At 48.3% G+C, this 27,432-nt stretch overlaps 1 protein-coding gene across 1 annotated transcript in view; it reads left to right on the plus strand.

The window, feature by feature from the left end:
• Window positions 1–324: 324 nt before the first annotated feature.
• Window positions 325–27,432, plus strand: part of micos10 (mitochondrial contact site and cristae organizing system subunit 10) — a 44,471-nt gene continuing 17,363 nt past the window's right edge. The window contains exon 1 of the mRNA XM_038822177.1: window positions 325–463. Within this exon, the coding sequence (XP_038678105.1) occupies window positions 400–463 (64 nt within the window). The 5' untranslated portion in view covers window positions 325–399. The remainder of the gene's footprint in view (window positions 464–27,432) is intronic.

A 27,432-nucleotide genomic window follows, 5' to 3' on the forward strand; every position in this document is an offset into this window, starting at 1 on the left:
TTTTAATTAATGGTGTATGAAGGCTTATGATGGAATTTGCGGGGCAGAACGATGGCGCAGTGGTAGCACTGCAGACTCATGGCGCTGAGGTCCCAGGTTCAATCCCGGCTCTGGGTCACTGTCCGTGTGGAGTTTGCACATTCTCCCCGTGTTTGCATGGGTTTCACTCCCACAACCCAAAGATGTGCAGGGTAGGTGGATTGGCCACGCTAAATTGCCCCTTAACTGGAAAAAATGAATTGGGTAGTCCAAATTTATAAAAATGATGGAATTTGCCCGCCTCGTCTCCATCTGGCCACGTGACTAGAACCATGGCCCCGCCCCCGTGCCCTGTGGCCCCGCCCCCTCACTCCCCCTCGCTTCCAGTTCTTGCGAGAGTTGGCTCCTGGGCAATCTAAGATGTCGGAGGCCGAAGTAACCAAGAAGGCGGAGCGGTGCATGGCGGACGCGGCGGTCAAATTAGGTAATGTTGCTTGGCGTGTAGCCGATGGCTCGGGATCGACCCGAGTCGACAGCTGCTCAGCTGGCTTTGGTGGGCCGGCGGGAGTGAAGTGGGCAGATTGAGCCCGGGGCCTAGCCGGCAGGCCTCGGGCAAGATGCCCGGTCACTGCGGCGGTAGCCGGTAGATTAAGCCGCTACGAGTAACGGGAACACGGAGCAAACTGGCACTCGCCTTCCCCTGTACCATCAAATATAGCGAGTACAAGGGGTTAAATACCTCTGATGACGGCTCCCGGTTCTGTCTCTTCCCCCGCCCCTCCCGTAACTGCTCCCTTTCCTTTGGATTCGGGTTTGGCTGCCGCCAACATCAGCCGCTTTCGGTACCCCTATCCCAACTGCCATTTTTCAGGTTTTAGCCGAGAGAGTAGGCGTTGGTTGGCCCTTTGACCTTGAAAGTCAGCACAGCTTGTGTTCCAGATCACGTTCATGGTTTCTACAAGATGTGTTTGAGCGTGAATGTACGGTGAGAGTAGGATCCGAAAATATTAGAAAATAAGTCCGTATTTGTGGAGGAAACAGACAAGTTAACGTTTCAGCTCAACACCTGAAACAGTAACGTGCCGTGTTTCTACTTTCAGATTCCCAGCATCTGTATTTTATCCTCCAATGAAGGTCACATCAGGCCTGACTGGGATGCCTTGATAATTAAGTAAAGAAAAGGTGATTTGTATATCTTGTGTGTTCAAATTCCTTTATAACCTTGTCTCTCTCTATCTCTACAACCTTCTTCTGCCTTACAACCTTCTGAGAATTGTGTTCTTCCAACTCTGGCCTTTTCTCTTCACCACTGGTTTTGCCCACTCTTGGTGTCTGTGCCTTCAAACAGTTTGGGTCTTAAGCCCTGGAATTCCGTTCTCCGTGATCTTTTCCTCTTCTCCTCTTTTAAGACATTGCTTAAAATCTAACTCTCTGGTTCGACTTTGACCAAATGTTTGGTTCACCAGGACTTACCATAGTGCAACCCTAAGAGAATGCTGCACTGTTGTGGGTAGTCTTTTGGATGAACAGGTAACAGGCCATCTGCTCTGTTGTGTGGACTTAAAAGACCCCAATTTTGAAGAGCAGGAAAGTCTTTGCTGTTCTCATGGCCTACATTTATTCCTTAACCACATCACCAAAGTATCTCTAATTTTAATTGTCGATTTTTGCCTGATCACACTAAAATACATTAATGTTTAATTCGGGTCCTGTATAAATGCAAGTTATTGCAATTATATAGTGTATTTTATGCCCTCGGAATGGCACAAGTACTTTGTAGCTGTACTTTTTTTTTGAAGCGTAATCAGTGTGGGTCCCTTTGCAAATGCAACTAATTTATGCTCGGTACGATGTCTTTTCTTGGTAGTTGGATAAATGCGGATTAGGATACTTAACATTGTGCTATGGCATTCTCTTATGTCTACTTGGGAGGATAGATGGGATCTCACTTTAAGGTTTTATCTGGAAGACACAAGTAGTTTGGGCTTGTCTTTGTTTTTAAAATAAATTTAGAATACCCAATTTATATTTTTCCAATTAAGGGGCAATTTAGCGTGGCCAATCCACCTAACCTGGGTTGTGGAGGTGAAACCCTGCAAACACAGGGAGGATGTGCAAACTGCACATGGGCAGTGACCCAGAGCTGGGATCAAACCTGAGACCTTCGCCTGGTGAGGCATCAATGCTAGCCACCATGCTGCCCTCGGGTTTGTCTTCGTTGAAACATCACTTAAGTGTGAAACTAGTGTACAGTCAAGGAGTGTAGTGTGTTAGTGTGAATGAATCTGCAGCAGGAAAGGATGGAAATGCACAATATCTATTCACTATAGCATTGGAGACGTCACAAAGACTAGTGATCATCACCTCTACTGGGTAAACTGTCAAAATTTGGGGAGGCCCAAGGATTTGCACCTTTACTTACCAGACCCATAGAGGAAGACTAAAAAAGTCAATTTCTGTTGAATCATCTGCAATGTGGTTCAGTGTTTGGTGAGATTGTCGATGCAATGAAATTTTACACCTGAAGACTGATGGGTCTTTAGCTAATTTAATATTGACAGTCACATTAAGATGTGCCTGTTGTGGTAATATCTGATCCATCCATTAAAAGGCATTTGGAGTAAACTGGGAAACTTCTTATGTCCAGGCTATGCCTCTTATTCAATGTTGTGCCTCTGGAACTTGGATTCCTCCTTTGTTTGCAAATGCATTTTTGCAGCTGCTCCAGATCCAAGCTCATTACTTCTCTCTGCATTATTCCCCCCCCCCCCCCCCCCCCCCCCCCCCCCTGTTACCCAGTCATGTCTGCTCTTTCTTCCCTTTTTTTAAATGGAAAATATTTTACTCTTTCTCCCCTCTTGATGACCATTGTTGTCAGACTTGGATGAGCCACTGCTACTTCTCGCGAGAAGACCAAAACCATCATCTTGAGCACAGCATCACAAACTCTTTGTGTGCTTGCCAAGGATCCATGCCTCTTGCCCATGTCTATGGTTGAAACATGTTTTTTTTTTAAATAAAATTTTTATTGAAAATTCTTTACAAAATATATAACAACAAACAGTAATAAACAACAATAAAACAACATAATAAGCATAACACCCCCAAGACCGTACCAACGCATGTATCGAGCCCCCCCCACCCCCCCAAACCTGGTAAACAACAAAAGAACTTGAAAATAAATAAAATAAAATAAACATAGTCAAACCCCCCCCCCCCCGGGTTGCTGCTGCTGCTGACCTAGTTTCCTATCCTTGAGCCAGAAAATCGAGGAAAGGCTGCCACCGCCTAAAGAACCCTTGTACCGATCCTCTCAGGGCAAATTTGACCACCTCCAGCTTAATAAAACCCACCATGTCATTGATCCAGGTCTCCACGCTTGGGGGGGGTCTCGCATCCCTCCACTGTAGCAAGATCCTCTGCCGGGCTACTAGGGACGCAAAGGCCAAAACACCGGCCTCTCTCGCCTCCTGCACTCCCGGCTCCACCGCAACCCCAAAAATTGCGAGTCCCCAGCCTGGCTTGACCCTGGATCCTACTGCCCTCGCCACCCCCTTCCAGAACTCCTCCAGTGCCGGGCATGCCCAGAACATATGAGCATGGTTCGCTGGACTCCCCAAACACCTGACACACTTATCTTCACCCCCAAAGAACCTACTCATCCTAGTCCCGGACATATGGGCCCGATGCAGCACCTTGAATTGGATGAGGCTAAGCCGCGCACATGAGGAGGAAGAATTGACCTTCTCCAGGGCATCCGCCCATGTCCCATCCTCGATCTGCTCCCCCAGCTCCCCCTCCCACTTAGCCTTTAGCTCCTCTACTGACGTCTCCTCTACCTCCTGCATTGCCTTGTAGATATCAGATACCTTCCCATCCCCGACCCAGACCCCCGAAAGCACCCTGTCCCTCACCCCCCCCGCGGGCAGCAAAGGGAATCCCTCCACCTGCCGCCTAGCAAACGCCTTTACCTGCAGGTACCTGAACATGTTCCCCGAGGGGAGCTCAAATTTCTCCTCCAACTCTCCCAGGCTCGCAAACCTCCCGTCAGAGAACAGGTCCCTTAGCTTTCTGATGCCCGCTCTGTGCCAGGAACCCCCCATCAATGTTCCCCGGGACGAACCGATGGTTCCCCCTTAGCGGAGCCTCCATTGAGACCCCACTCCCCCCCCCCCCCCCCCCCACCCCCTCCCCATGTCGCCTCCACTGCCCCCAAATCTTGAGGGTAGCTGCCACCACCGGACTCGTGGTATACCTCGTAGGAGGGAGCGGCAACGGCGCCGTTACCAGGGCCCCCAGGCTTGTGCCTCCACAGGACGCCATCTCCAATCTTTTCCATGCTGCCCCCCTCCCCTCCATCACCCACTTGCGCACCATCGACACATTAGCCTCCCAATAATACCCCGAGAGGTTGGGTAACGCCAGCCCCCCCACCATTTCTGCCCTGCTCCAAGACGACCCTCTTCACCCTCGGGGTCCCATGTGCCCAACTCAAGCTCATGATGCTGCTAGTCACCCTCCTAAAAAAGGCCCTAGGGATAAGGATGGGCAGGCACTGAAAAAGGAACAAGAACCTCGGGAGCACCGTCATTTTGACGGACTGCACTCTACCCGCCAGCGATAGCGGCACCATGTCCCACCTTTTAAATTCCTCTTCCATCTGCTCCACAAGCCTGGTAAAATTAAGCTTGTGGAGAGTCCCCCAACTCCTGGCCACCTGCATCCCCAGGTACCTAAAACTTCACTGCCCTCTTAAACGGGAGCCTACCAATTCCCTCCTCCTGATCACCCGGGTGCACTACAAACACCTCGCTCTTACCCAGATTCAGCTTATAGCCCGAGAAGCCCCCAAACTCAGCCAACAGCTCCATCGCCCCCGCATTCCCCCCCACTGGGTCCTCCACATACAGCAGCAGGTCGTCCGCATACAGCAATACCCGATGTTCCTCCCCACCCCGGACCAGACCCCCCCACCTCCCCGACTCCCTCAACGCCATAGCCAGAGGTTCAATTGCCAGTGCAAAAAGCAAGGGGGACAGGGGGCACCCCTGCCTGGTCCCACGGTAGAGCCTGAAGTAATGGTTGAACCATGTTAAGTATAGAAATGAAGGTTAAGTGTATACAGATGGGGGGCACACATTGGATAAGTACTTGTGCACAGCTGGTTCAATTCGGGCTCAAAGGAGCCTGTATCCTTATCAGCCCTGATAAATATGTTAATTTGCTACGTTTTTGTTGATGATTCTGTTTTAGTTACAGTACCCCTTTAAGTGGCTGTTAATTAGCTAATTAATTTATTTTATTCATGATTTTTGTTTACTCAACAAAATATGAAGAAACACTTGGTGGTGGTAGAGTTAGGTGCTATACATTTGTAATGTCTCACTTTGTGAATAAATCTCAAACTGAGTAAAGATTGACTTCTAGAACATAGAACATAGAACAGTACAGCACAGAACAGGCCCTTCGGCCCTCAATGTTGTGCCGAGCCATGATCACCCTACTCAAACCCACGTATCCACCCTATACATGTAACCCCACGCACGCACACACACACACACACACACACACACACACACACACACACCCCCCCCCCCCCCCCCCCCCCAACCTTACTTTTATTAGGACACTACGGGCAATTTAGCATGGCCAATCTACCTAACCCGCACATCTTTGGACTTCTGGTCGTTTCATTCACCAACTGGCCGGAAGGGGTTTAACAAATCAGACTCTGCTCAATCCCAGTTAACACAACTGTATTTCTGAGCCCATTATTTTCTGCATTTAAAAAAATTATCCATTCATGGAATGTGAGCATCATTGGCTGAGCCAGCATTTATTTGCCATCCCTGAGGGCATTTCAGAGTCAACCACATTGGACCTGGAATCACATATAGGGCAGATCAGATAAGGGCGACCGATTTCCTTCCCTAAAGGAAGTAAGGTTCACATTAATGAACCAGGTGGGTTTTTATGACAACTGGCAATGGTTTCATGGTGGTCATTAGACTTTTTTCCTCTCTAACCTATCCTGTACCAAATCATGATTATGCTGTCATCCTGTCTTTGGTGACTGACTTTTGCTCTGTGTTCCAAGGCTTCAAACAGAAAATTCATTATTGTGTTTCAACCCAATTAAGATTGTGCTCCACAAACGCTCTACTCCACTGACTCTGGTCTTGTAAGTTCCCCTCTCCTGTGATTCCACTGTCGGTGACTATAACTTCAGCAGCCTCGTCCCTGCTCCCTGGAGTTAGTTCTGTAAACCCGCTGTCTGTCCCCTCCTTCTTACATGAACCCCTTAAAACCCACCTCTTCAAGTAAACTTTGGTTGCCTCTCTCACCTTTTTGGTTTGATTATTGATAGTGTTTTTTCCTACGTTTGTAGGAATTATATTCATGTGTTGTTGATGTATTTATGTCTCTCAAAGTTGATGAGTCATTTCAGATTGTTGTGGGAATTTACCGATTGGATCCATGCAAACTGCTGAATTAGTGTTGGAGTGAACTTTGTATGTGATTTGCTAAAATAAATCTATTGAGAAAACAATTGATCTGTGGCATTGCACATGGAATAAAGCTAACCAGTTAGTTGTGTGTTGTGCAAGTATTTGTGTCATGGAATAATGACATTAAATCAGCTTATTACCCATGAATCTCAGAATTTAGATTGGCAAATACAAAATCCAGGTTGTAAATATAACAATCTTCACTTCCTCCATGAAAATGCTAAATCTTTTAGACAAGACTTTTAAAGGAGTGAAAACTGCCTGAAGCAGTGTAGAAAATAGAAACTAGCTGTAATGTTCTATGTTCTATTGCCCCAACCAACCACCCCACTTATTGCAACATATCTTTGCTTAGGTGTTGCTCCATGGAGAGTGGAAGACAGCCAGAAGAATGAGAATTGATCTCGTTGAAACGTAGCGTTCTTACAGGGCCTGACAGAGTAGATGTAGATAGGATGTTTTCCCTGGCTGGTGAGTCTGGAGCCCGAAGAGACAGTCTCTGATTTAGGAGCAGGCTGGAGCCCGAAGAGACAGTGTCTGATTTAGGAGCAGGCCATTTAATACTTGAGATGAGGAGGAATTTCTTCACTGAGGGTGGTGAGTCTTTGGAATTCTCTAATGCAGAGAGCTGAGGAAGCTCAATCATTGAGCATGTTCGTGACTGAAATCAATAGGTTTCTGGTTACGAACATTGGGATAACACAGGAAGGTGGCAATGATCAACCATGATCTAATTGAATGGTGGAGCTGGTTGAATGGCATACTCTTTGCTCCAATGTTCCCATGCAGCAGATATCAAGACTAGTGCAAACTTGTTGCTGGGTGATTATCTTGAACTAATTTAATGTATTTCCTACTGGTTCTGTTCTTTGTGAAGTTTGGTAAGCAGGAGTAAGAGAGCTGCCATTTGCATATACGCCTTTCAGGACCTGATGACACCTAAAAACACTTGGCAACCGATAAATACTTTTGTAATGTAGTCACTATTAGGTTGTTGGTAAATTCAGTAGTTGATCCCACAAACAGTAGTAAGATGAATGAAACCATTACCTTGAGGTTGGTCGTGCAATCTCTCTGCTGTTCTTCAAAAAAGTGCCATTGGATCTTTTTACATTCCTATGTCTCAGTAGATAGTACACTCTCCTGATTCAGAAAGCTGTGGGTTCAGGTCCTAAAAGTCTAAATCTAGGCTGACTCTCCAGTGCAGTAATGAGAGAGTGCTACACCATCAAAGGTACTGTCTTTCAGATGAGACATTAAAACGAGGCCTCAACTGCTTTCAGGTTGATGTGAAAGATCCTGTGGCACTGTCTCTCAGTGGAGGTATCCCTGTTGTCCTGGTTAGTATTTATCCCTCTGCCCATGTCACTAACCTGGTTATCCAGTCATTACCAGATAGCTGTTTGTAAAACCTTGCTGGGTGCCAATTGGCTGTCTCGTTTCTTGCATTGCAGGAATGACTACATTTCAAAAGACGCTGCATTGGCTGCACAGTGCTTTGTGGGATGTTCTGAAATTATGAAAGGCACTGCATAAATACATGCCTTATTTAATCTCCACAGGGGTACAGGCCATGATTTTAATGCCTATTGTGAAAGATCACATCTTCAACAATTTAAGCACTAGTGAAATAGGGTTACAGATTATATGCTGAGATTCCAAAGTGAGGCTTGAACCCATCACCTTCTGGCTTACAGATGGGAGGTACCACTAGCAGATGCAATCTGACATTGGAAAGATTGCGACAGTATACTGGTGACCCCCACCAGCAGATGCAATCTGACATTGGAAAGATTGCGACAGTATACTGGTGACCCCCACCAGCAGATGCAATCTGACATTGGAAAGATTGCTACATTATACTGGTGACCCAATGAGTAGATTCACTACTCTGTGCAATACTAAACCATATCGCCCAACATGGTGTTCATAAGGGAAGGTTTTGTGTGTCAAATCTGATGGAATTCTTCAAGAAAGCGATGGAAACGGTGAACGAGGGAAATGTAGCAGAGGAGGTATGCATAGACTTTCAGAAAGGTACCTACTACACCTGGAACATGGAGATGATTGACGGCTATGGAATTAATGGTAAGGCAGTAAATTGGGTTAAAGTAATTAGAAGGTAGAAAACTAAACTGTAATTAAAGTCACTTTCTCAGCAGTTAGAAATGAATAGTGATGTCCAATAAGATTCTGGTGAGTAGAGGGCAGGAGCAGTGCTTCTCTAACTTTTTCCTGATGTAATTTTAATGTTTCAGATTTCATGTGATCTCAGCTTGAAAATTTGGTTGTAGAGTGGGTGGAGCTTCAGTTACAATTGGGAGGGAGGGGGCTGCAGTTGATGACGGGCGTCAGGAATAGGAGTTGAGCTCTTGGGGAATTGATGAAAAGACAGGGTTTCTTCTTTACAAAATCTTTTCCCTGGCTTGTTTTGCAGCAGTAATCAGGCTCCAGAGAACCGTACATTAAGCTATGCCCGCCGACAAAATAAAAGCATGGATTTAAAGAGGTCTCACAGCCAGGAGCATTCAGATGAGATCCATTCAGCTTGAAGTCCATGGTAGCCGTTGCTGCCTCAGAGCTCATGACCCCAAATTTCTCCTCACGCCACACTAGGCAGCATTCTGCACTCGAGAACGTGTTGTCCAAAGTTCCAGATGATGCTGGAATAAAAGGCACAACAAACCATTTTGAGAATCGCAGGAAGCTGAAAGTGGATGCTGAGAAGAGGATGGAATGGGGTAAATGTAATTCTATGTCAGTAATTTGATTTGATTTTAAAAACATTATTAGGGGCGGCACGGTGGCACAGTGGTTAGCATTGCTGCCTCCGGCGCTGAGGACCCGGGTTCGAATCCCGGCCCTGGGTCACTGTCTGTGAGGAGTTTGCACATTCTCCCCGTGTCTGCGTGGGTTTCACCCCCACAACCCAAAGATGTGCAGGTTAGGTGGATTGGACATGTTAAATTGCCCCTTAATTGGAAAAAATGAATTGGATATTCTAAATTTATAAAAAAAAAAAAAAAAAAACATTATTAGACTTTGGATGGAAAAGTGAGGTGATGTGGAAGAGCGGATTCAAGAACACAAGGCATTAAACGGCATATCGAGTGGCTAAAGGGCATCAGAAAAGTTATATGATGGGGTTTTTGATGGGTAGCGTATTAGAATGGATAGAGGATTGGATAATCAATAGAAGATAGAGTTGGGATAAGGGGTATTTTCAGGATGGCAACCAGTAAATAGTGGAGTGCCGCAGGGATCAGTGCTGGGGCCACAATTATTTACAATCTATCAATGACGTGGATGAGGGAATTGAATGCGCTATTGCCAAGTTTCGGATGGCACAAAAATAGGTGGGAAGGCAAATGGTGAGGATGACACAGTCTACAGAGGGACATAGACAGGTTAAGTGAGTGGGTAAAAACTTGGCAGATGGAATATAATGCAGGAAATGTGAAGTCACTGGCAGGAAGACTAAAGGAGCATAATATTTTACTGGAGAAAGACTGCAGAAAGTTACAGTGCCGAGGGATTGGACATCCTCGTGCATAAATCACAAACAGCTAGCATGCAATTTGGGTAATAAGGAAAGTAAATAGAACATTGGTCTTTATTTCAGATGAAATGAGTATTAAAAATAGGGAAGCCCTGCTAAAACTATACAAGGCATTAGTTAGACCACACTCGGAATGATTGTGAGCATTTTTGGTCCTCTTATCTAAGGAAAGACATATTGGCATTGGAGGCAGTCCAGATAAGGTTCACTAGGTTGATCCCAGGTATAGAGGGATTTTCTTATGAGGAGAGGTTGAGTAGGTTGGGCCTGTATTCGTTGGAGTTTAGAAGAATGAGAGGTGTCCTTAATGGGACATATAGGATTCTTGGGGCTTGACAGGGTAGATATTGAGAGGTTGGTTCCCTTTGTGGTAATGTCAAGGGCCAGAGGGCATAATCTCAAAGTAAGGGGTTTCCCGTCTATGACAGAAATGAGGAATTTCTTCTGAGGGTAGTGAATCTGGAATTCTTTACTAAAGAGGCTGCGTCATTAAGTATGTTCAATGCTGGGCTAGACAGATTTTTAATTAGCAAGGGAATAGAGGTTTATGGGGAATAAGGTGGGAAAGTGGAGTTGAGGATTATCAGATCAGTCATGATCTCGTTGAATGATAGAGCAGGCCTTTGGCCTGCTTCTGCCCTGCATTCTATGGTTGGTCTAGATCTATCAATGTGTAATAATTTTTTAACAGCAGAGTTACTGTCTGCAGTTTTCCCTTTGACACTAAGATGTTGGGGGGAAGTGGTGGCATTATGGTATTGTCACTGGGCTAGTAATCCAGACTCTGGGAACCCAGGTTTGAATCCTACTATGGCAGATGGTGAAATTTTAATTCAGTCAAAATCTGAAATTAAATGTCTATTGATGACCATGAACCTGTTGTCGTAAAAACCCATCTGTTCGGCAGTGTTCCTCGGGGAAGGAAATATGTCATCCCTACCCAGTCTGGCGTCCATGTGACTCCAGGTCCACCACAATGTGATTGATTCTTAACTGCTCTCTGAAATGGTCTAGCAAGCTACTTTTAAAGACAATTTGGTAGAGGCAACAAATGCTGACCATATCCAATAATGATTTTTTAAAAAACAGTGCAGTTTAACTAGAATGCCTATTGGAATGAGGTATGAAGAAACACTTGGAAAAATTATGGATGTTTTCATTAGAACAGAAAAGGTAATTTGATGGTGTTTAAAATCATGAAGTAATGGAGCAGGTAGAAAAGACTTTCTGGTGATTGAAGGATCTGAAATGAAATTGTGTAGATTTAAAATTTAGGTTAGAAAGCAGGAGACATTTTACTTAACAGTTTTGCGAGGTTGTGAAACACACTTCCAGAGTAATTGAAACAAAGAGGGTAGGCTAGATAGTTGGTTGAAGGAAAGGAGTTAAAGCAAAGTAGGAAGAGTGCTGGCTCAAGGGATCCTTGTGTGGTGGAAAAGTTGAATATGAACTGATGTAGCCGAACAAGCTGTTTCCCTGTTATAATTCCTAAGTAGCAGGTTCCCAGTCCTTTTGAGCTAGCAAGCTGATCTCAGTTGGGGTCTACTACTGCTTTAAGTGTCCATAAGCTACAGAGGGTAAGTATGAGCTCGAGGTTCCTCATATCCATAGGGTGTTGGGTATTGTGCATGTGTGGACATCAAATAGGGACATCAAATTTGGTTCAGCATAATTCCTCCAATGTTCAATAGCCTGCCAGTACTTAATTTAGCTCAAATGTAGGTAATGATAACTTTGGTTAAATATATAAAATATCTGTGGAATAACCTCAGCCGAAACCACCTTCAGCAATGGAGGAGAGAAATTGGCAGTTGATGAACATACTGTTCTTGGTTGAATCCGAGCAAGAAAATCTGTGTGAATCTACTTTGATGCAATGCTTTGACTTGCAAACAAAAATGATTAAATATTTATGAAAATAGTTTTAAACCACAACGGGAGGTTAAAAACAGCTTTCTCATTTTAAAATCACATGAGCCAAATAACAGGGTGTATGTTGTGTATCGCTGAGTGAAGCTGTAACCAAAATATTCTACTGTACATCAGTAACAACTCCTAATTTTAAAGGGAGCTATTATGTTGGCATTAATGCTCTGTCAACTTGTTGTTTTAGTTTCAAACATTATTGGATGACATTTAGAAATACAACTTATATTTAAGTTAATTATGTTTGTCAATGTGGTTTACAGTGGTACAAAAATACTCAGACTTGGAAACAGATTTCTTGGTCACATGGTTATAAGGAAGTGATGGTGCAGCACATTGTAGAAAGGTTTTAAATGAATTTACCCCACTTTTTTCCCCCTCTGAAGGTGATGACTCGTGCATGGGGTACGGTTCAAGAGGCTCTACCAGTCCTCCAGTGCCATCCCCAGATAGTAATTCTTCATGTGAGATCCAAGTATGAACAGTCTCTGGGTGTGTTACCCTCCATGATTGAACTCAATCATATCCGCACCTAGCACCCAGCACAGTCATTTTTAAGTAATCGGAAACAAGAATATGGGACACCACGGTAGCACAGTGGGTAGCCTTGTTGCTTCACAGCTCCAGGGTCCCAGGTTTGATTCCTGACTTGGCTCACTGTCTGCGCGAGTTTGCACGTTCTCCCATGTCTGCGTGGGTTTCCTCCAGGTGCTCCGGATTTCCTCCCACGCGTCCCGAAAGACGTGCTTGTTTGGTGAATTGGACATTCTGAATTCTCCCTCAATGTACCTGAACAGTTGCCGCATGTGGCAACTAGGAGCTTTTCACAGTAACTTCATTGTAGTGTTAATGTAAGCTTACTTGAGACAATAAAGGTTATTATTAATTACTAATTGATTCTTCATTCCCGCAAAGCCAATTGTAGCATGCCCTGATCTCCCCTTAATGCCTCGCTGAAATCAATTAACTGCACAAACTGGAATCAAGCTTGGGATTTTCTGGTTTGTATGGTTGCATACAATTACCTAGTTTTCACCAAGCTTATTTAGTGCATTGGTAATAATACATGCAGGAAAAACAGTACATTTTCTTTTAAGGTGGTTTTACACTTTGTGCGTGATAATTTATCATTTCGAATTACTCAAGTATGTACTTTGCCCGAACTCAGAAATACTGTCTCCTTGCACACCTATTTCTGGAAGAATGAAATATATAATTAGTTTACTGCTAGGTACTTTTTAGTTCACATGATACAAATCTTTATTTCTGATGGCTTTACGGTGACCTTGGTAGATTGTGCACTTGTGTAGATGACAGGATTGGGTTCAAAATTATGGCCTTCATGCTGAATAGCCTGTTGTTTATTCACGAGCAACAATAACGCCACGTGGATGAAGCAGTAGCGCTGTGGCACTATATTCCAGCAAGAGTCACCACCCTTGGGTAAGAAAGAATGAAAAAGCAGCAGAAAGACCATTTGTGTTGTGAGGATTCTCTTAACAGATTTGAATGTTGCAAAATTGTTTTAAATGAAATTTCTTTGTCTTTCACAGCTTGGCATCGCACTTTGCAACACCAGTTTAAACTGAGCTTTATATTTTGAAACCATGTGTAGAAAAATGTCCTAACTTTATTTTTCTTAAATCTCTGAAACTAAATAATTTGATTGTGTTTCATATCTGGATTCAAAGTACAATTCTCTTTGTTACAGTAAGTGAAATGACTCGTGTTTGTCCAAGCCCCATGTGTCACTCCACCAGCAACGTAAAGGTGAAAAACAGATTTTCTACTCTTGAAGTGAGGCAAAAACACATTCAATGACCCTAGCTCCATGGGAAATAGAATTCCACAGACTAACAACTCTCCGAGAAAGAAATCCCCCTCATCTCCATCTTAAATGGGAGACTCCTCTTTAAACTATCTCTCTCCCATCAGGAGAAACATTTTTTCAGCATCCGGTCTGTCAAGTTCCCTCAGGGCCTTGAATGTTTCAATAAGATCATCCCTCTGAGCTCCAATAGCCATCGCCTAAAGAACCCTTGTACCGATCCTCTGAGCGGATTTGACCTTCTCCAGCTTAATAAAACCCGCCATGTCATTGATCCAGGTCTCCACGCTTGGGGGTCTCGTATCCTTCCACTGTAGCAAGATCCTCTGCCGGGCTACTAGGGACGCAAAGGCCAAAACACCGGCCTCTCTCGCCTCCTGCACTCCCGGCTCCACCGCAACCCCAAAAATCGCGAATCCCCAGCCTGGCTTGACCCTGGATCCTACCACCCTCGACACCGTCCTCGCCACCCCCTTCCAGAACTCCTCCAGTGCCGGGCATGCCCAGAACATATGGGCATGGTTCGCTGGACTCCCCGAACACCTGACACACCTGTCTTCGCCCCCAAAGAACCTACTCATCCTAGACCCGGACATGTGGGCCCGGTGCAGCACCTTGAATTGGATGAGGCTAAGCCGCGCACATGAGGAGGAAGAATTAACCCTCTCCAGGGCATCCGGCAATGTCCCATCCTCGATCAGTTCCCCTCCCACTTAGCCTTTAGCTCCTCTACTGACGCCTCCTCCACCTCCTGCATTACCTTGTAGATATCAGATATCTTCCCATCCCAGACCCCTGAAAGCACCCTGTCACTCACCCCCCTCGCGGGAAACAAAGGGAATCCCTCCACCTGCCGCCTAGCAAACGCCTTTACCTGCAGGTACCTGAACATGTTCCCCGAGGGGAGCTCAAATTTCTCCTCCAACTCTCCCAGGCTCGCAAACCTCCCATCAATGAACAGGTCCCTCAGCTGTCTGATGCCCGCTCTGTGCCAACCCTGGAACCCCCCATCAATGTTCCCCAGGACGAACCGATGGTTCCCCCTTAGCGGAGGGTAGCCGCCACCACCGGACTCGTGGTATACCTCGTAGGAGGGAGCGGCAACGGCGCCGTTACCAGGGCCCCCAGGCTTGTGCCTCCACAGGACGCCATCTCCAACCTTTTCCATGCTGCCCCCTCCCCCTCCATCACCCACTTGCGCACCATCGACACATTGGCCGCCCAATAATACCCCGAGAGATTGGGTAGCGCCAGCCCCCCACCATCTCTACCCCGCTCCAAGAAGACCCTCTTCACCCTCGGGGTCCCATGAGCCCAAACAAAGCTCATGATGCTGCTAGTCACCCTCCTAAAAAAGGCCCTAGGGATAAAGATGGGCAAACACTGAAAAAGGAACAAGAACCTCGGGAGCACCGTCATTTTGACGGACTGCACTCTACCCGCCAGTGATAGCGGCACCATGTCCCACCTTTTAAATTCCTCCTCCATCTGCTCCACAAGCCTGGTAAAATTAAGCTTGTGCAGAGTCCCCCAACTCCTGGCCACCTGCACCCCCAGGTACCTAAAACTCTTCACTGCCCTCTTAAACGGGAGCCTACCAATTCCCTCCTCCTGATCACCACGGTGCACGACAAATACCTCGCTCTTGCCCAAATTCAGCTTATAGCCCGAGAAGCTCCCAAACTCAGCCAACAGCTCCATCACCCCCGGCATTCCCCCCTCTGCGTCCGCCACATACAGCAGCAGGTCGTTCACATACAGCGATGCCCGATGTTCCTCCCCACCAGCCACCAGACCCCTCCACCTCCCCGACTCCCTCAACGCCATAGCCAGAGGTTCAATCGCCAGTGCAAACAGCAAGAGGGACAGGGGGCACCCCTGCCTGGTCCCACGGTAGAGCCTGAAGTACTCTGATCTCCTTCCATTAGTAACTACACTCGCCATTGGGGCTTCATAGAGCAACCTCACCCATTTGATGAACCCATCCCCAAATCCAAACCGCTCCAGCACCCCCCACAGGTACCCCCACTCAACTCTATCAAACGCCTTCTCTGCATCTAGCACCACCACTATCTCCGCCTCCCCCTCCACCGCCGGCATCATAATAACATTTAACAACCTCCGCACATTCGTGTTAAGCTGTCTTCCCTTGACAAATCCTGTCTGATCTTCGTGTATCATCCCCTGACACACAGTCCTCTATCCTGGTGGCCAGGATCTTTGCCAGCAACTTAGCATCCACAATGAGGAGCGAGATTGGCCTGTATGATCCACACTGCAGGGGGTCCTTATCCCGCTTCAGGATCAAAGAAATCAGCGCCCGTGACATCGTCGGGGGCAAAGCCATCTCCCCTCCCATGCCTCATTGAAGGCTCGCACCAACAGGGGGCCCACCAGATCCACATACTTTTTATGAAATTCCACCGGGAACCCATCCGGCCCCAGCGCCGTTCCTGACTGCATTTGACCAATCCCCCTGACTAGCTCCTCCAACTCAATTGGCGCCCCCAGCCCCTCCACCAGCTCCTCCTGCACCTTTGGGAAACAAAGCCTGTTCATGAAGCTCTCCATCCCCCCCCAACCGGTGGCTCCGACCGGTACAGTTCCTCGTAAAAGTCCCTAAAGACCCCGTTCACCTCTGCCCCCTTCCGCATACATTCCCACCCTTATCCATCACTCCACCAATTTCCCTAGCCGCATCTCGCCTGCGGAGCTGATGCGCCAGCATCCTGCTCGCCTTCTCCCCATACTCATAAACCGCGCCTTGCGCCTTCCTCCACTGTGTCTCCGCCTTTCTGGTGGTCAACAACTTGAACTTGGCCTGCAAGCGACACTGTTTCCCCAGCAATCCCTCCTCCGGGGCCTCCGCGTACCTCCTATCCACATCCAGGAGCTCCCCCACCATCCTCTCCCTCCTCTCCCTACAGGCCCGGATGGAAATCAGCTCCCCCCGGATCACTGCCTTCAGAGCCTCCCAAACCATCCCCACCCGGACCTCCCCCGTGTCATTGGTCTCAAGATACCCCTCAACATTTCCCTGGACCCTCCTACACACCACCTCATCAGCCAGCAACCCCACGTCCAGACGCCACAACGGGCGCTGGTCCCGCGCCTCCCCCATCTCCAGATCGACCCAGTGCGGAACATGGTCTGAAATTGCTATGGCTGAAGACTCGGAATCCTCCACCCTCGGGATCAATCCCCTGCTCAGGACGAAAAAATCTATTCGGGAGTAAACCCTATGCACATGGGAGAAAAAAGGAGTATTCCCTCGGCCTCCTGAACCTCCAGGGATCCACCCCTCCTATCTGGTCCATAAACCCCCTCAGCACCTTGGCCGCCGCCGGCCTCCTACCTGTCCTTGAACTGGACCGGTGTAGTTGGGGATCCAGCACCGTGTTAAAGTCTTCCCCCATGATCAGGCCCCCTGCCTCCAGGTCCGGAATGAGGCCCAACATACGCCTCATAAAGCCAGCGTCATCCCAATTCGGGGCATGCACGTTTACCAGCACCACACTTTCTCCCTGCAGCCTGCCCTTCACCATAACAAATCTGCCCTCCTTGTCCGCCACCACCTCAGACGCCTCGAACGCCACCCTCTTCCCCACCAGAATCGCAACCTCCCGGTTCTTCGCGTCTAATCCCGAGTGGAAAACCTGCCCCACCCATCCCTTCCTCAGACGAACCTGGTCCGCCACCCAAGTGGGTCTCCTGGAGCATAGCCACGTCCGCCTTCAGCCCCTTCAAATGAGAAAATACCCGAGCCCGCTTAACCGGCCCATTCAGCCCCCTCACGTTCCAGGTGATCAGCCGGATCAGAGGGCACCCCGCCCCCGCCTACCCCGCCGACTAGCCATAGCTCATCGACTGCTTGCCCCAGGCCAGCACACCCTGCCCGACCCGTTCCCCATGACGATAGCGCCTGTCCTCTCTCTCTCCCTCCCTCTCTCTCTCTCTCTCTCTCTCTCTCTCTCTCCTCTCTCTCTCTCTCTCTCTCTCTCTCTCTCTCTCTCTCTCTCTCCTCTCTCTCTCTCTCTCTTCCCCCCCCCCCCCCCCCCCCCCCCCCCCCCCCCCGGCTAGGACCCCTCCTAGCCGCGACACACCCTCCATGGTACTCGACAAATGCTGCCTTGATGTCGAGGGCAGTCACTTTCACTTCACCTCTGGAGTTCAGCTCTTTTGTGTAGGATGCCCTACTTTCAGCCGCTCCCATGGCTGCTCCATGTGTTAGTTTGCCGCAATTGCTGATAATGCTCCAAAGTGGCTGGAATTCTATATATCAAATGTGTATGTTATAAATAAGTAAGTCCCCCTCGAAGTCAAAAGAATGTGGGTTCGCACATCATAGATTGGATTTTGGCTCGAAATCGTCGTTGTCACCCTTGTGTTGTGCTGAGAAAATGTTTTATCGTTGCAACTGTCCTTTTAAATGTGATATTAAACTGAGGATCCCCGTTCCTTATTCTGCTTGTGTTTTTGGCAATACTTACCCCTTCCAATAAAGTAAGTAAAGTCGCCATAATTCCAGATGACCATATGACCTTTGAGGGGGAAATTGACTGGTGGTGATTTGAACTGAGGATCACCACACATCCAGCGAGAGCAAGGTTGAGAAGGTGGAACCTTCATGAATAGTCTCAGATGGTACAGAAATTGAACCTGATTCTTTGTTCTGCATCACAAACCAGATGTCCAGTTAACTGAGCTAAACCGGCCCAAAATCTAGACATTAACTTATTGTTTTAAGTTGTGTTTTCTTTCATAAATGTAACTTGTTCTATGTAGCTTTTAGTTTTGCTAGTAATTGCTCAAGGATGTCTGTCAGTACTGGGGAAATGGAATATCTCACGTTTTGTGTAGCCAGTGGCACCTTCAAGCACTACAAGGTCAAATGCAGAATGAGTGAGGGACTGAAATAAACTTGCATTTTCCCAGTTTTGTAAGAGGTTACACCTGAGTAATGTGTAATTTGTGCAAGCCAAGAGACACTGAATACCAAATTCATTTTACTAAGAACGGAAATTTAATCCCTTCTACTTATTAATGTAACCAGGCGATTTCCTGGAAAATCGTTTGGCAGAATGTTCTGCATGACATTTTAAATTCAGCCCGTTGCCTTTGTTTAAAAAATGACTTCTCATAAAGTACTTGTAAATTCTAGCTAAGTAAAATAAATTTTTACTGTTTAATAGTACTGTAGTTAACTGTTATTGTTGGCAATTTGGTTCTGCTGTGGAGGCAGTCGAAATAGAAGGTTTAGAACGGATGCTGTTACTCTGCAGTGGGGATGGATGTAATTTTAACTTTCTAATCTGAGTAATGTTGAGTGTGTGGACTGTGGTATCTCCCTGGAAGGGAGGTGGGAGATTAGAATATGGCCATGCTGGGGCAGTTCCTGGCTTCTAGTTGCAGTTGGCATTTCCAGCCTGGGCATGAAGAATGGCACACTAGGCAGAGAATTTGGTGGCGACTAGGGAAAGGGAAATTTACTTGGGGGAAGAAAGGACATGTTGTCTGAAGCTAGTTAATAATGTTTGTGTAATCACATGGCCTGTATAGGTCACTGCATTTCTCATAATTTTACACAGATGGCACTTACAAATCAAGAAAGTACCAAGTAAATACGAAAACAAAGCCGTATGTTTGCAATTACTAAAACCCTATTGGCTAAATTACGATTTCAAATTGCTACACAAAGGCAGATGTGGCACAACATTGTACTCTGTCTATATGGCTGAATATCAACGGATGACTGGACTGACTTTATTATGATCACCTTTATTAAGCCATTCACCTTTTCAGATAAATTGTTTTTCCTTTTTAAAGAAATCAATAAGACCGCGTGTATTTTACACCAATTGAACCTACATGTAGAAAATGAATTTGCTTTTAAGGTTGTATTCTGTACTGTCAACATCCTAAATTGGGGCACTCAAATGGAGATTAAAATATCTTGATATAAAACACTGTTGATCTGAAGCAGAAAGCTCAAATTTAGTCTGGGAATGGATAATGAAGGTCACTTATTACTGAAGGGTTATAAAGGTCATACTTTGAATGAGTTTTGGCATCCTCCATCTAGTCCCAATAGAATCTGATCCACAGCATAAACTACCATTAGTGCGCTTCATAAATAATACAGATATTGTGGGAGCACTCAACAGCATATTAATGTTTTGGAGCACAATAAGACTTCTGTTCCATTCTGAAACCACTTTTACATTTAAGGCTATTGGCTGGGCAAATTGCTCTTGTACTATTTAATTTAACGTGATACTTGTTTCCATCAATCAGTATCAAATTATAAAAACAATTTAAATCCCAAGAACCATCTGGCAACTTTGTGCAGTGAAATGGGTCAGAAGTTTCTGTGACAGCCGGGTCATTAGATTTGGGCTTCAGAATTATTCTACAAGTGGAGTTGAATTATTTGGATTGCACACGATTCGTGGTGTTGAGGTAGCATAATAGTCAGGACGTTCAGGTTATACCCCATGTCTGAAGATGTGAACACAGAGGCAGACTGAGTATACCAGCCATTAGTCAAATAACTAAATCAGCATTGATTTCAGGGAAAGCTCATTAAAAGAAATATATGTCAAAATATAATTTAAAAGGAAACAGCCAGGTTTGATATTGTAGGTAATATTGAGAGTTTACCACACCCTGCAGGAAGGCCAATCTTCAGAAAGAAAAAGTATTAATTATGTAAATGAAACACCACCAAGGTCAGCAGAAATGGATTGAGCGGAGAGTAAAAAAAGAGCTTATCTTAAACATATTGCTGGACTCTTTATTGCCAACCCAGTTTCCTTGTTGACTTGCTAGCTGTGGCAGTCTCTGGTGCATTTTTCTAAAGCTGCAATTTTTAGCTATACTTGACACAGCTTTCCTTGGAAAGTTGATCCACCTGGACCAATGAAATTGCGGCCCAGATCTAGCTACACAAAAACCATGTCATAAGAAAATGAAGATTTATTGGGGTTAGTTATCTCATTAACCCTTTGAATTAGTGATTGAAATTTCTTCATGCTCTATTTAATATGCTAGTTAATGTGTTTACAGCAAACTCTGGGGTTAATGACTGTTCAACAAATGAACAAAAGAATATACTGTAGAAACCGTAATTCTTTCACTTTGTTCATGCTCACTCTCTTTTCCTAAGTCTCTCTCTGTTCCTGATCCTTATCCTACTGCCATCATGCCTCGGTGTCTTCCCACCCTTCCCTTTTACCCCATCACTCTTTTTTTTTTAAATAAAAAAATTTAGAGTACCCAATTATTTATTTTCCAATTAAAGGGGCAATTTAGCATGGCCAATCTGCCTAACCTGCCCATCTTTCGGTTGTGGGGGCGAAACCCACGCAGACACGGGGAGAATGTGCAAGCTCCACACGACAGTGACCCAGGGCCGGGATTTGAACCCGAGTCCTCAGTGCCGTAGACAGCAATGCTAACCACTGTGTCACATGCTGCCCTTTACCCCATCACGCTTGGTTGCCATCCTCTCTCTACTTTGTTGTCCCTCTTTCTCTCCTGCAATAGTTGTTTCTTTCTCTCTATCTTTACTTCACAATTATTTCTCCGCTCTTCCTCTCAAGCTAGGCTATTCCTTTCTGCCTTGCTCTGTGCTACTTTTTGTCCTTGTCCTGCTCAATCGCAAACCTGCATCCACTCTTCACCACCACCCATCCTACCTGGAAAGCTCTTGGTTGCTTACAATTCACTTTTATTTGTGGTGTCTCTCCATTATCCCATCTTGCATTAGCTTGTTCTATCTCGGCCTGTCTTAGGCTGTCAATTTTTATTTGATAATGCTCCAAAAGAGCCCCATCTGATTTGTTTTACTAAAGGTGCTGTATAAATGTAAGTTAATCCACACTGTCCATTAGGTGTCTCCCAATAATTCTGTCACTAGTGTGTGCCTCTGTTTCTGATTACATTACTCTTTCTCCACCCCGTCTAAAAAATAACTCCAATTTATTTAGTAAAATGGGCCAGAGCAGCTTTGATGTTCTGTATCCAATTCCTACTGGATATGGGGCCCACAGAGCGAAGTAGACAATGCTTGACGTACCTGTTTCTTGTTCTAACTTGGTTATAAAATTTCACAGAAATGCAATTTAAGTGGACAAGAAAAAGGAACATAGTGGCGTGGTAGCACGGTGGTTAGCACAGTTGCTTCACAGCTCCAGGGTCCCAGGTTCGATTTCCGGCTTAGGTCACTGTCTGCGTGGAGTTTGCATGTTCTTCCTGTCCGTGTCTGTGTTGGTTTCCTCCGGGTGCTCCGATTTCCCCTACAGTCCAAAGATGTGCATGTTAGGTAGATTGGCAAAGCTAGATTGCTCCTTAGTGTCCAAAAGGTTAGGTGGCAAGGGCAACACGGTGGCGCAGTGGGTTAGCACTGTGGCCTCACGGTGCCGAGGTCCCAGGTTCGATCCCGGCTCTGGGTCATAATTTTAAATAATTTTTATTGAATTTTTTTAACAAAATATATAACAACAAACAGTAATAAACAACAATAAAACATCATAATAAGCATAACACCCCCCCATGACCGTACCAACGCATATATCGAGCCCCCCCACACCCCCAACCCAGTAAGCAACAAAAGAACTTGAAAATAAATTAAATTAAATAAACATAGTCGTCCGTTCCCCCCCCCCCCCCCCCCCGGCCCCGGGTTGCTGCTGCTGACCTAGTTCCCTATCGTTGAGCCAGAAAATCGAGGAAAGGCTGTCACCGCCTAAAGAACCCTTGTACCGATCCTCTCAGGGCAACTTTGACCTTCTCCAGCTTAATAAAACCCGCCATGTCATTGATCCAGGTCTCCACGCTTGTGGGTCTCGCATCCTTCCACTGTAGCAAGATCCTCCGCCGGGCTACTAGGGATGCAAAGGCCAAAACACCGGCCTCTCTCGCCTCCTGCACTCCCGGCTCCACCGCAACCCCAAAAATCGCGAGACCCCAGCCTGGCTTGACCCTGAATCCTACCACCCTCGACACCATCCTCGCCACCCCCTTCCAGAACTCCTCCAGTACCGGGCATGCCTAGAACATATGGGCATGGTTCACAGGACTCCCCGAACACCTGACACACCTGTCTTCGTCCCCAAAGAACCTACTCATCCTAGTCCCGGACATATGGGCCCGGTGCAGCACCTTGAATTGGATGAGGCTCAGCTGCGCACATGAGGAGGAAGAGTTGACCCTCTCCAGGGCATCCGCCCATGTCCCATCCTCGATCTGCTCCACCAGCTCCCCCTCCCACTTAGCCTTTAGCTCCTATACTGATGCCTCCTCCACCTCCTGCATTACCTTGTAGATATCAGATACCTTCCCATCCCAGACCCCCGAAAGCACCCTGTCCCTCACCCCCTCCGCGGGCAGCAAAGGGAATCTCTCCACCTGCCGCCTAGCAAACGCCTTTACCTGCAGGTACCTGAACATGTTCCCCGCGGGGAGCTCAAATTTCTCCTCCAACTCTCCCAGGCTCGCAAACCTCCCATCAATGAACAGGTCCCTCAGCTGTCTGATGCCCGCTCTGTGCCACCCCAGGAACCCCCATCAATGTTCCCTGGGACAAACCAATGGTTCCCCTTTAGCGGAGCCTCCATCGATCCCCCACTTCCCCCCCCCTATGTCGCCTCCACTGCCCCCAAATCTTGAGGCTAGCCGCCACCACCGGACTCGTGGTATACCTCGTAGGAGGGAGCGGCAACGGCGCCGTTACCAGGGCCCCCAGGCTTGTGCCTCCACAGGACGCCATCTCCAATCTTTTCCATGCTGCCCCCTCCCCCTCCATCACCCACTTGCGCACCATCGACACATTGGCCGCCCAATAATACCCCGAGAGGTTAGGTAACGCCAGCCCCCACCATCTCTACCCCGCTCCAAGAAGACCCTCTTCACCCTCGGGGTCCCATGTGCCCAAACAAAGCTCATGATGCTGCTAGTCACCCTCTTAAAAAAGGCCCGAGGGATAAGGATGGGCAGGCACTGAAAAAGGAACAAGAACCTCGGGAGCACCTTCATTTTGACGGACTGCACTCTACCCGCCAACGATAGCGGCACCATGCTCCACCTTTTAAATTCCTCCTCCATCTGCTCCACAAGCCTGGTAAAATTAAGCTTGTGGAGAGTCCCCCAACTCCTGGCCACCTGCACCCCCACGTACCTAAAACTCTTCACTGCCCTCTTAAACGGGAGCCTACCAATTCCCCCCTCCTGATCACCCGGGTGCACTACAAACACCTCGCTCTTACCCAGATTCAGCTTATATAGCCCGAGAAGCCCCCAAACTCAGCCAACAGCTCCATCAGCCCCGGCACTCCCCCCACTGGGTCCGCCACGTCAGCAGATCGTCCGCATACAGCGATACCCGGTGTTCCTCCCCATCCCGCACCAGACCCCTCCTCCTCCCCGACTCCCTCAACGCCATAGCCAGAGGTTCAATTGCCAGTGCAAAAAGCAAGGGGGACAGGGGCCACCCCTGCCTTGTCCCACGGTAGAGCCTGAAGTACTCTGACCTCCGTCCATTAGTAGCTACACTCGCCATCGGGGCCTCATAAAGCAACCTCACCCATTTGATGAACCCCTCCCCAAATCCAAACCTCTCCAGCACCTCCCACAGGTACCCCCACACAACTCTATCAAAGGCCTTCTCTGCATCTAGCACCACCACTATCTCCGCCTCCCCTTCAACCGCCGGCATCATAATAACATTTAACAACCTCCGCACATTCGTGTTAAGCTGTCTTCCCTTGACAAATCCCATCTGATCCTCATGTATCACCCCTGGCACACAGTCCTCTATCCTGGTGGCCAGGATCTTTGCCAGCAACTTAGCATTCACATTGAGGAGCGAGATTGGCCTGTATGATCCACACTGCAGGGGGTCCTTATCCCGCTTCAGGATCAAAGAAATTAGCGCCCGTGACATAGTCGGGGGCAAAGCCATCCCCCCCCAAGCCTCATTGAAGGCCCGCACCAACAGGGGGCCCACCAGGTCCGCATACTTTTTATGAAATTCCACCGGGAACCCATCCGGCCCCGGCGCCTTCCCTGACTGCATTTGACCAATCCCCCTGACTAGCTCCTCCAACACAATCGGCACCCCCAGCCCCTCCACCAGCTCCTCCTGCACCTTTGGGAAACTTAGCCTGTTCAGAAAGCTCTCCATCACCCCCCTTCCCCCACCGGTGGCACCGACCGGTACAGTTCCTCGTAAAAGTCCCTAAAGACCCCATTCACCTCTGCCCCCTTCTGCACCACATTCCCACCCTTATTCATCACTCCACCAATTTTCCTAGCCACATCCCACCTGCGGAGCTGATGCACCAGCATCCTGCTCGCCTTCTCCCCATACTCATAAACCGCGCCTTGCGCCTTCCTCCACTGTGTCTCCGCCTTTCTGGTGGTCAGCAAGTTGAACTTGGCCTGCAAGCTACGCCGTTCCCCCAGCAATCCCTCCTCCCGGGCCTCCGCGTACCTCCTATCCACATCCAGGAGCTCCCCCACCAGTCTCTCTCTCTCTCCCTCCTTTCCCTGTGGGCCCGGATGGAAATCAGCTCCCCCCTGATCACTGCCTTCAGAGCCTCCCAAACCATCCCCACCCAGACCTCCCCGGTATCGTTGGTCTCAAGGTACCCCTCAATACTTCCCCGGACCCTCCTACACACCTCCTCATCAGTCAGCAACCCCACGTCCAAACGCCACAGCGGGCGCTGGTCCCGCACCTCCCCCATCTCCAGATCGACCCAGTGCGGAGCATGGTCTGAAAATGCTATGGCCGAATACTCAGCCTCCTCCACCCTCGGGATCAATCCCCTGCTTAGGACAAAAAAATCTATTCGGGAGTAAACCCTATGCACATGGGAGAAAAAGGAATACTCCCGCGCCCTCGGCCTCCCAAATCTCCAGGGATCCACCCCTCCCATCTGGTCCATAAACCCCCTCAGCACCTTGGCCGCCGCCGGCCTCCTACCCGTCCTTGAACTGGACCGGTGTAGTCGGGGATCCAGCACCGTGTTAAAGTCTTCCCCCCATGATCAGGCCCCCCGCCTCCAGGTCCGGAATGAGGCCCAACATACGCCTCATAAAGCCAGCGTCATCCCAATTCGGGGCATACACGTTTTCCAGCACCACCTTCTCTCCCTGCAGCCTACCCTTCACCATAACAAACCTGCCCTCCTTGTCCGCCACCACCTCAGACGCCTCGAACGCCACCCTCTTCCCCACCAGAATTGCCACCCCTCGATTCTTCGCATCTAATCCTGAATGGAAAACATGCCCCCACCCACCCTTTCCTCAGACGGACCTGGTCCGCCCCCTTCAGGTGGGTCTCCTGGAGCATAGCCACGTCCGCTTTCAGCCCCTTCAAATGAGAAAATACCCTAGCCCGCTTAACCGGCCCATTCAGCCCCCTCACGTTCCAGGTGATCAGCCGGATCAGAGGGCACCCCGCCCCCCTCCCCCGCTGACTAGCCATAGCTCATCGACTGCTCGCCCCAGGCCAGCACACCTCGCCCGACCCGTTCCCCATGACGATAGCGCCTCTCCTCTACGCCCCCCGGCCCACACCAGCTCCTTCCTGGCCATTCCAGCAGCAACCCGGTATCCTCCCCCAACCCCCCCGGGCTAGGACCCCTCCTAGCCGCGACGCACCCTCCATGGTACTTCCGTGAGCCAGCTGACTTCTGCTGACCCCGGCAACTCTCACCAAAACTCGACCCCTCCCGACATGGGGTCATCCCCCCTCCTGCCACACCTCCTTGGCCCCGCTCCTGCGCGGGAAAAAAACAGTAGAGGCCACGCCCCCACTGCCAGCTCCACCCCTCCTGCCCCGCAGCGCGGGAAACCAGAGGAAAGCCCGCGCTTTCACACTGCCCCACCCCACCCTTCTGACGCAGCTCCCAAATTCCAGCTCCACCCCATCCCCCAGCCCCGTACAGAAAAAAAAACAAACCCCCCAACATCCCCCGAATAACACCAAACCATACCCAACAGAACCACCTGGAAACAGAGCAAGAACCATAGAAAAAATGTATCAAAATGACAAAAGCAGTAAAAGCAAAAACAGCAACAACCGTAGTACACAAGACCCCGCAACCCCCAAACCCTAGTTTGAGTCCAGCTTCTCCGCCTGCAGAAAGGCCCACGTCTCCTCCGGCGACTCGAAGTAGTAATGCCGGTCCTTATATGTTACCCACAGACGCGCAGGCTGCAGCATTCCAAATTTGACCTTGTTATGCAGCACCGCCTTTGTCTGGTTAAACCCGGCCCGCCGCTTAGCCACCTCCGCACTCCAGTCCTGGTAGATTCGCACTGCCGAGTTCTCCCACTTGCTGCTCCTCTCCTTCTAGGCCCAGCGCAGCACACACTCCCGGTCACTGAACCGATGGAACCGCACCAGCACCGCCCGCGGGGGTTCATTTGCCTTGGGCCTCCTGGCCAGCACTCTTGTGGGCTCCCTCAAGCTCCAGGGGCAGATGGAAGGACCCCGCCCCCACCAACGAATTCAGCATAGTGGCCACATAGGACGGTAGATCCGACCCCTCCAGCCCCTCCAAGGCCCAGGATCCTCAAATTCTTCCGCCTCGTGCGAAAGTCCAGCTCCTCCAAGCAGTCTT

This window comes from Scyliorhinus canicula, chromosome 16, assembly GCF_902713615.1.
Source record: "Scyliorhinus canicula chromosome 16, sScyCan1.1, whole genome shotgun sequence".
In the NCBI taxonomy this organism is placed as follows: domain Eukaryota; kingdom Metazoa; phylum Chordata; class Chondrichthyes; order Carcharhiniformes; family Scyliorhinidae; genus Scyliorhinus; species Scyliorhinus canicula.